This window comes from Daktulosphaira vitifoliae, unplaced genomic scaffold (assembly GCF_025091365.1).
Source record: "Daktulosphaira vitifoliae isolate Bord-2020 unplaced genomic scaffold, ASM2509136v1 Scaffold_1, whole genome shotgun sequence".
Taxonomy (NCBI): Eukaryota; Metazoa; Arthropoda; class Insecta; order Hemiptera; family Phylloxeridae; genus Daktulosphaira; species Daktulosphaira vitifoliae.
Window position 1 is genome coordinate 520,348 of NW_026099572.1, and position 11,278 is coordinate 531,625.

Here is an 11,278-nt window from a genome sequence, read left to right on the forward strand (position 1 = left end):
TATTTAATATAAAATGTCAAAACATATAATATAAGAGATGTACAACGGCAACGGGTCACTTTACTCGATAGACGGTGAAACTACGACTAAACTGTAAACATGTATACAATAGGCTGCATTGAGTAAAACAACATAATCGTAAAAGGAATGTGTCCCTTTGACCTTGTACTATACTAACATAAGTAAAAATACATTAAACTGTTATCTTAAATAATATTACTGTACCCAGTGTGTTGTTTAATAATATCAACACTTCCCCTTAAACAATACACCCGTACATAGTTAATTAAAAAATTATAAATCTATATATCTAATTCCTAACATTTCTCTGAGTTCTTGAAATCTTGTTCGTGGTGTTGGCTTGGTCAAGATGTCAGCTAACTGCTCTTTGCTGGTCACATACTCCAGTGAAAACATCCCTTCATTGAACTTCTCACGAATATAATGATAACGAACATCTATATGTTTAGTTCGTTTATGGAATTCTGGATTCTTCACCAATTTTATGGCACTTTGATTGTCCGCGTACAAAACAGGTGTCTCTCCCTGTGTTTCCAGAAGATCACTTGTTAGTAGCGTCAACCAAGTTAATTCCTGGACTGCTTGACTCAGTGCCATGTATTCAGCCTCAGTAGTTGAGAGTGCTACTGATTTTTGCCTTTGTGAACACCATGCTATTATTCCATTAGTCATCATGAAAATGTATCCTGATGTTGATCGCCTTGTTGTTGTATCACCAGCATAGTCTGCATCACTATAACCATGTAACTTAAGTTTCACCCTAGAATGAAAAAATAAACCATAGTTATAGGTTCCTTTTAAATATTTTAAAATAAGTTTTACCGCATTCCAATGTATTATCAGAGGCTTTTCTAAATAGCGACTGACAAGATTTACAGCAAATGTTATATCAGGCCTTGTGATCTGACTTAGATATAACAAACTTCCTACTGCTTCTCTGTATGGAACTTCCCCTGCTTGTAATGATTCAGATAAATTTGCATCTAATGAGTGTTGTGGATCTGCAGGAATGCATAGGGCGTTGGATTCAGCCATATTGAATCTCTCCAAAACGCGTTGACAGTATAATGACTGATGTATAAATATTGACCCATCTGATCTCTGATCAATTTCAATACCCAGAAAATGATTAAGTTCACCTGATTTTGTCTCAAAGTTGCTCATCAGGTACTTCACCATCATGTCCACCTGCTCATCAATTGTTGCTGCTATAATCCCATCATCTACAAAAATAGCTACAATCATTAATTATTCATTTTTATTACTTACAAATACACAGGGATCTGCCTTTGTTTCTTTTAGATCAAATTTTAACAACAAATTTAAAAATTTTGTATTCCAGCACCTGGGTGCTTGTTTTAATCCATACAAGCTTCGTTGAAGTTTGCAAACTTGTTTAGTTCCATCTTCATAACCTTTTGGCTGGTTCATGTAAATCTCTTCTTCAAGATCACCATATAAAAAGGCTGTTTTAATATCAAATTGTCTGAGTTTTAATTTTCTGGCTGCTGCTATTGCTAGCAGTACTCGTATAGAGTCATACTTTACAACTGGACNGGCAGTACTCGTATAGAGTCATATTTTACAACTGGACTAAAAGTTTCTTGAGAATCAATTCCATGCACTTGTGCATAGCCTTTTATAACTAGTCTGGCTTTAAATCTATCAACTTCTCCATTTTTCTTAAGTTTGGTTCGATATACCCATACATTGTTAAGTACTTTTTTATTTGTTGGTATATTTACTAATTCCCAGGTTTCATTCTTTTTTAATGACAACATTTCTTCATCCATTGCTTCTTTCCAATCTTCTGAATTTTCTTGTGTCATAGCTTCTTCATATGTAACTGGATTATCACACATTGAATAAAATGTTTCTGTTCTATACCTTACTGGTTTTTCTATATTTTGTCTATCTCTAAGTCTCATTTTTAATTGCTCATGAGTCTGATCTGCTGATTGATCAAGTTCATCCATATTTTGTTTTCTTTCAACATTATTCTCATCATTAATGTTATTTTCTTCACTTTCAATCACCATTTCTGAATTTATTTCTTCATCTTCTTTTTTAATTTTGATTTCTATTTCCATAGATTCTTTGAATATAACATCTCTGCTTAATGAAACTTCTTTTCCATCAAAGCATATGTGGTATCCTTTAGTTTCTTCTGAATACCCAACAAATATTCCTTTTCTCCCTTTTTGATCCCATTTTCTACGTTTTTCTTTTGGTATATGAACATAAACTTCACTACCAAATACTTTAAAATTGCTTATATTGGGACTTTTATTATACCATAATTCATAGGGCGTTTTTTCTTTGTTACCTGAATTTAACGTACGATTCAATACATATACAGCTGTATGTACCGCTTCAGCCCAAAGATTTTTTTGACAAATTTTTACTGTATAACATAGTTCTAGCGGCTTCTACTATTGTACGCATTGTTCTTTCCGCTTTACCATTTTGCTGTGGTGTATATGGTACACTGGTCTCATGTTTTATACCAAATTTATTCAAAATAGCTTTGACTTCATCATTCTTATATTCCAAACCACAATCACTTCGTAAAGTAAGAACTGATATATTTAACTGATTTTTCACTGTATTTAAGAATAATTCAAACTTCTCTTTTACTTCTGATTTTTGTTTCATAAAATATACATATGTATACTTAGAGTAATCATCTTTGAATATAACAAAGTATCTTTTACCACCAAGAGAATTTTCTTCCATGGGTCCACAAACATCACTGTGAATTATCTGACCTGGTTTTGTTGTTTTGGTACTGCTCAGTGTAAATGGTTCTCTGTGTTGTTTACCATAAATGCAAGCTTCACAGAAAAATTTGTTTTCCATATCTGTGAATTGAATACCCATATGCCTTAGGTAATTTCTAACATATTGAACATTCTGATGACCTAGTTTTTCATGCCACTGTTGTAATGTAAGAATTTTTTCAGCAATATTCACTTGATCTATCTCTTGCAAAATCCTTGTTTTAAAAATCATCGAAAACAATAATTGTTTTAATAAATTATTTATTCTCACGAATTCCAACAGCAACTGTACTATTTCCTCTTTTAAATGTAAAAACATTATTTGTCTGTTATCATTATTATACCTTTATCAAGGCACGCTCCACATGAAAACAAATTTACTTTGAGTTCAGGTACATGTAAAACATTTGACAAATAACTGTCAACCCATTTTTCGCCAATTTTTGCTTGAACATATATATTACCTTTACCAATAGCCATAATATATTTACCATCACCAATACGTACTGGCAACTGAATCTTGAACGACTCATAAGTTCTGAACCACTCTCTTCTACTGGTCATGTGATCACTTGCACCGGAGTCCACATACCATTTATCAAAATCACTAATTTTGCTTACCATTGAATTAACGCCTATTAGTGCATTACCAGAATTCGATTCGTTTTTATTCTTTCTGTCTTGTTCTTTCTTAAAAATCCAGCAATCACGTTTCCAATGATCTGGTTACTTACAAAAATTGCAAATTCCTGGTTTTCTATCATTATTTTGTTGATTTCCAAATTTTGAATATTTTTGTTTTTGCGTTCTAAACAATTTTTTCNTTTGTTGATTTCCAAATTTTGAATATTTTTGTTTTTGTGTTCTAAACAATTTTTTCGCCGCAAATGCACTATTTTCACCATTATTTTTCTGGATTTCATGGCCATTACTTTGTCTTGTTTCCTCTACCATAAGTCGGGATGTCAAGTTTAACAATGTTTTGTTCTCAGATGATATAGAATCCCATGCACTATAAAAATATTTATAATTTTCTGGCAAGGTCATAAGAATTTTGGTTATAAGCATTGAATCGGATATTGCTTCACCTAACTGTTTTAATTGTTTACTCAAGTTTTCTAATTTTGATATATGTTGTGCCATATTATCATTTTTATCCATAACATAACTATAAAATTTTTGCTGAATCAATGTAATTGATGTATCAGNGTTTTGCTGAATTAATATAAATGATGTATCAGACTTTTGTTCATATACACTCAGTAATTTATTCCACATACCTTTCGCTGTGTCACAGTTCATTATGTAATCTAATGACTGCTCATCTACTGACATAACTATAAAACGTTGAGCCTTAGCATCTGTCATTAACCATTTTTGCTGCACTTGTTCTAAACGCAATTGTGCCTCTGTGTCTGTTTCTGTATCATGTTTTATAATTTGAATTGGATATTCATAACTTCCATTTATAACAGAAAACAACACATCATATGATTTTAATATTACCGTCATTTGAAATTTCCATTTTGCCCAATTTTCACTGCCGTTTAGTTTGTTAATTTTTATAGATTCGTTTTCCATGATAACGAATTTCCTGTACACTGTCTGCACACAATNATCGTGTACACTGTCTGTTTACAATAAAAAATTACAATAATATTTAACATGATCGACGCACTTACTACGCGAACGCACTTTAAATTTCACGATTAATTATATTACTAAAAAAACATCTAAATATTGAGTACTGGGTACTGGGCCCATAACCTGTTGAATGGAATAGGTTATGTAATTAAAAGATTTAGAAATTATTCTTAATATAATAGTATTTAATATAAAATGTCAAAACATATAATATAAGAGATGTACAACGGCAACGGGTCACTTTACTCGATAGACGGTGAAACTACGACTAAACTGTAAACATGTATACAATAGGCTGCATTGAGTAAAACAACATAATCGTAAAAGGAATGTGTCCCTTTGACCTTGTACTATACTAACATAAGTAAAAATACATTAAACTGTTATCTTAAATAATATTACTGTACCCAATGTGTTGTTTAATAATATCAACACATTTGTTTATAATAATAGTAATATAAGTTATCATCGATTATCTATCCACTGTGTTAATTAATTATTTATTATAAAACAAAACCTTAACTCCATCAATTCAATTTAATAAGTAAACTATTGGTTGGTGCATATTTAAGTTATAATAGAAATATTTTAACTTCAGTTGCTTATGGTATTGAAATTCAAATGAATTACTGTGATACTAAACTAACTGTGATTATTTCAATACACATATCCAATCTACTAATTACTCAATTGATGCTTCCAAAACTAATATACCAAAATAACTATTTTTAGCAAAAGAAATTTGAATATTATAAAATATTATAGTAAAGATTATAAGTTTAATTCTGAATATTGTGTTATAAAAATTGTTGAAAAAATTAGTCTGACTACATTTTTATTTATCTTAATATTTTGTTGTTTTGTTAAAACAATTTTATTCAGCATTTGTAAAATTATTTAAAGAAAAATTACATATATAGTTGGTTGTTGGGTTGTATTTTTATAAATGAATTATCATTAAAGTTTTCATGTTAAAACATTGTATAGTTTCATACTTGGTAACCATAACAATTAATGTAAAATTTATTTTTGATTTTGATATACATTTAGATATTATTTGATATTGGGGAAAAACGGTAGATATTTTTTGTTATAGAATAGGTGGGGGCGGTGCAGCGTAGGTTCTGTGTTTGTAATTCAGTCGAAAACCGGACAGCGAATGATGAGTCCGGCGCACCTATAGTTTTATTCGTATATGAAATATAAAAGATATATAGTAAAAATACAGTCCATATTATTAACTAAAATAAGAGTTTTTAGTCAAAATTTAAAATACCGTAAGCTACCGACCAAATGGTCCATCGGCCACAGATTTGTAATTAATAAATTGTGCAAATTAATAAATTTGAAAAAATGTCAAATTAAAAATGTATAGAAAATTAAATTTAAAACAACGGTTAAATTATTTTTTTTTATGTTTTTGCAGTGAACGATTTATAAATTAACAATTTTAATGGTAAGAATGGAACATATACGTTTTTATTTTTTCAGGGCTAAATAAGAACTTTTCGAAAATTTTTGTAAATATACTTTTTATAGAAAAATTGTATACCTACAAAAAAGTCCAAATAAAAATTTTCGCAAAAGCTAAAGTTTTTGAGGTGGACATAAAAAACTAAAAAATTACCCTTGGGGGATTATTTTTAACCCCCTTGGGGCACGTCTTAGAGTTGACCAATCGTCACCAAATTTTGTACAATTTATTTTTTTATGTATTTCAATAATTCTAGGGGGTGGCACTTTGTTATTTTTAAATTTTATTTTAAATTTTATAAATAAGGGACACCCTAATATATATATATATTCTAATTACTATTAAAATTTATATATTAACACGATTTATTCTAATTAAGAGACATAAAGTATTCATTCCGATTACGAGGGATGATTTCCGTATCGTCATTTTTCGTCACTACCTCCACGTTCCGGGAGTGAGTAATTTACGCGCCTGCTGCTTTCCTTGGATGTGGTAGCCGTTTCTCAGACTCCCTCCCCAGAATCGAACCCTGATTTCCCGTTACCCGTAACAACCATGATATTGATAGTAACTACTATCATAACATGAAACTAAAAAGTAAAAAATAAATATAGTTTAAAAAACTAAAAAAACACGCTTTTAAAGTACATCGAACTAAAAAGTTAAAAATAATTTTTAAAATAATTATGAACAAAAAATACTAGTATTATTGTGATAAAAGCGTGGGTGCTTTGTGCCATATTTTTCGTATATTGAGCGCCCGACGCTTTTATCACAATANAAAATATGGCGTATTATGGCATATTGTTTGCGATATAGGGATCGTATAAAAAAGATCTTAATGGTAAACCATTAAATAGAATGACAGTTCTTATTTTAGTACACGAGATGGAACGAGCTGAAAAGGCATTAGTGCATATAGTTCAAAATGAATATTTTTTTCAAGAAATAAAATGTTTAAAAAGACCAAACGGTTGAGTATCACAAAAAAGTAAACTTTTTCGCCTACAACATTTCTTGGATAAAAGTGGATTACTTAGAGTGGATGGAAGATTAAAAAATGCAGCATCATTAGAGACCTTTCAAAAACATCCACTGATTATACCGGCTAAGAGTACGTTAACTAAATTGTTACTTAAAAATAAGCATGAAAGGTTATGTCACAGTGGTCTACAAGCTGTTTTAGCGTCCACGAGGCAAAGATATTGGCCATTAAATGCAAGGAATACAATTAAAGGAATTATATTCAATTGTCTGCGTTGTTTTCGACAACGACCCATCATGGTGCAGTCCATAATGGGGGTACCTGCCAAGCGATAGAATTGAACCTTCTCGAGCTTTTAAGATAAACGGAGTAGATTTCTGGGGGCCAGTGATGTTAAATAGTAGCCTAAGAAAAAAATGCATCTTTAAAAAAGACTTATGTTAGTGTGTTCGTGTGTTTTTCAACTAAGGCCGTACAAATTGAGTTGGTAAATGGATTAAGTACGCAGGAAATTATACAAGCATTACAGAGGTTTGTGGCTAGGAGAGAAAAACTTAGTGTGATATATTCAGATAATGGCACAAACTTTCATGGTAAAGATCGTCAGTTAAAAGAGGTGTATGAGTTATTTCATTCAGAAGCGCATAAAAAGGAGGATAAAACCATATCAAATCATCTAAAGTCGTTGCGCGACCACATTATTTTTTCTTTTTTTGAAATTTTACACACAAGTTGTCTAGTGTATAAAAAGAAAAAATTAAAAAAGTTTTACGAAACTTTATTTATTTATGACTTATCAAAAGTTTTAAATTATGAAATACTTGAAATTCGTAAAAATATCCTTATGATAACAGTATTTATATTTAAGACTTGAAACTTTCATCGTTTTTTAGCTTCGATGCGAAGCTGAGAAGGTATTGATTTTACTATGATGTGTTTTTTTTTTGTGTCTGTTACCACTTTTTCTCAGGTCTCGCCGAACGAATTTCTTTCAACGATAAGTCAAAAGATCAAAAATCGTATCTAGTCGAAGACATTACCCTTAAAAATTGAAAAAATTTCCCTAGTTCCCCGTAAATGGGGGAAACCTCCAAAAAAATTACAAATTTAAAAATCGTTAATTTTTTCAATTTTTTTAACTAAAAACTGCCTTAACTTTTTCAAAAATGAACATATCAATATAATTTTTTTTTTATAGATCATGATGTCTTTACCTATCATTTGGTATATATTTTTTTTCATATCTGACCCTTTACCTGCCCACAGGGGGGGATTTAAAATGACAACTTTTTCACAAAAAATTTACTTTTTCAACTTAACTTTTGAAAATGTTCCGGAAGGTCTGACACTTTTATATATATCTTAAATGAAAGCTTATATAATATATATTAATTTAAAAAAAAAAAAATTTGACCTCTAGAATTGTCTTCACGTCGAAAATGGCTACCGAATGCTATTTTCGTGTGAAATTTCTCGATTATATTTTTTATATTTTTAACTTTATAATGCTATAACTTATTGAAAAGTGTATGGATCAACACAATTTTTTTATGAGAAATAATATTTTTTAATAATCCCTCTTTCATTCGACATACTTTATCTTAATCAAGATATTAATAAGGAACTAGCAGATCATGTAGCTTTTGGAATAATACACCAATTTTTTTAAAATTAAACACAATCTAAAGATTTACATCGAAGCTTTTATTTTTGATAGTGATTTTAATCACTGTCAGATATCATTATATTTGATCCAACTATGCCACGACACCACTGTGCCGCGATCCCCCTGTGCTGGGTTTTTTTTACTCTAACATATCCCATAATTACCAACAAGTTTTTTAACTTTTAAGTTGGAAAATGTTTGTTTTCTCTGCTCTAACTTGACCTACTTTTTTCAACGATACGTCAAATTACTACAATTCGTATCTAGTTGAAGATATTACCCTCAAAATTGGAAAAAAATTCTTACGTGCGCTGAGTCTTGTCTGAACTCACGTCCTCTCACTCCTTTGTCTCCTTGTCCAACCGACTTAACTGTGCTAACTCCTGGTAATTTTCTAATTGGTGAAGCATTGACTACATTACCAGAGAGAGACGTAAGCGATACTCCGTCAAATCGATTAGACCGTTGACGTAGAATAAATAAGTTTTCTCAGCAAATATGGAAATGCTAGTAGCGAATATCGTTCACAACTTCAAACTCGCTACAAATGGGCAAAAGAAAAGGGACCTAAACTGTCAGTGGGTTCCATCGTCTTAATAAAAGAAGAAAATCTCAGCCCTCTGGTCAGGCGATTGGGCTGAGTATTAATTGTTATATGTGGTAAGGATGGCGTGATCCACACAGCAAGGGTAAGAACAGTCTTTGGTAAATACTTTCGAGCAGTTCGAAATTTAAGCCCTTTGCCGATTGAAATCGATTGATTTATTAAAATTTATTGTTTGTCAATAAAAATATTTTTGTAATCGGTTTGTTATTTTAAAATGTTGGTTTTCTTTTTGAAATTTGTTTTTGTGTTTTATATATATATATAAATATATTGGTTTGTTAGATAAATTTTATATTGATTTTGGTTAATGAAAGTGGGCGGCTTGTTTGATATTGGGGAAAAAACGGTAGATATTTTTTGTTATAGAATAGTTGGCGGCGGTGTAGCGTAGGTTTTGTGTTTGTAAGTCAGTCGAAAACCGGACAGCGAATGATGAGTCCGGCGCAAATACCCACCAGACATACTTAACTAATAAAAATAATTAAATTTTCATGTTGTAAATTGAAGTTTACCCCATCACGTCAATTTAAAATATGTCAATTTAAATTTAATTAATTTAGTTTGTTTGTTGATATTATTATTGAAAAAGATTAATTTTCGACCTTAAAAACATTTATTATAATATGTCTCTTTAAAAAAGTATTTATTTTTTATTTTGAATGTAATTATGTAAAAAAAAAAAATGTTTAATTTAACTAATCTAATCATTATTTTATAATACATCTGTATTTAATTAATTGATTGGAACAATTTTTCTAGTAAATTAACAATAGAATAATACTTTTTTGTTCATTGGGAAATTATAATTATATGTATTATTTTTTTGAATGTGAAATATACAAATAAAATGTTCTCTATTATTTATTATGGCATATGTCAGTTATAAAATGTTTACAATTAATTATTATTATAATAAATATAAATTATGTTTTATTAACTGACTTTTGATATGATTTATTTATTTGTCCAACAAATGAATTATGTAATTTTAATTCATATTCAATGTTTCTATTATTTAAATCAAGGTAATATTTTGATGTTGTAACAATGTATTTTTGGCTTCTGTAAAATATTAAGTGTATTACATTTCAGATAATTCTTTTTGTATTTTTTTCTATTTTACCGTTCAATATTTTTTTATATTTATTTAAGAAATGATGTGTTATTTGGGTTGTTTTAACTCCAATAAGCAACTGATTTTTTATAACACAAAGTAACATATATTTGAAAAAAAAACCCAGCAAAGTGAGGTTGTGGCACAGAGGTGATGTGCCATAATCGAATCAAGTATAATGATATCTGACAGTGATTAAAATCATTATCATAAAAAACGCTTCGATGCAAATCTTTAGATAGTGTTTAATTTTAAATAATTGGTGGATTATTCCAAAAGCTACATGATCTGCTATTTTCTTATTAATATCCTGAATAAAAAAGGGATTATTAAAAAAATATTATTTCTCATCAAAAAATTGAAAAAAACTTTTTTCAAAAGTTATAGCATTTTAAAGTAAAAAATGTAAAATATAAAATCGAGAAATTTCACACAAAAATAGCATACGGTAGCCATTTTCACTTCGAAGACTAGTCCAGAGGTCAAATTTTTTTTTTCCATGATAAAGTACATTACATTATCTTTAATTTAAGATATATATAAAAGTGTCAGACCTTCCGGAACATTTTTTCAGGTTAAGTGTCATATTTACAAAAAATATATACCAAATGATAGATAAAAACATCAAGCATCTATAAAAAAAAAATTATATTGATATGTTCATTTTTGAAAAAGTTACGGCAGTTTTTAGTAAAAAAAATTGAAAAAATTTCGAAAATTAGCGATTTTTAAATTTGTAATTTTTTTGGAGGTTTTCCCCATTTACGGAGAACGAGGGAAATTTTTTCAATTTTTGAGGGTAATGTCTCCGACTAGATACGATTTGTGATCTTTTGACGTATCATTGAAAGAAATCGGTTCGATGAGTGCTAAGCAAAAGTGGTAACAGACACAAAAAAAAATAAAATAAAAAAAAAAACACATTTTAGTAAAACCAATACTTTCTCAGCTTCGCATCGAAGTTAAAATTAGTAAATTTATGCA

At 29.5% G+C, this 11,278-nt stretch overlaps 1 protein-coding gene across 1 annotated transcript; it reads right to left on the reverse strand.

Annotated features, from left to right (window-relative positions):
• Positions 1–3,632: 3,632 nt before the first annotated feature.
• Positions 3,633–4,413, reverse strand: LOC126895906 (uncharacterized). Its single transcript, XM_050668235.1, has 2 exons — positions 4,082–4,413; positions 3,633–3,969 (listed from the first exon to the last, which is right to left on the reverse strand). Exons 1-2 carry the CDS (start codon positions 4,380–4,382, stop codon positions 3,920–3,922), a joined length of 351 nt encoding a protein of 116 aa, XP_050524192.1. The 5' UTR covers positions 4,383–4,413; the 3' UTR covers positions 3,633–3,919.
• Positions 4,414–11,278: the final 6,865 nt, after the last annotated feature.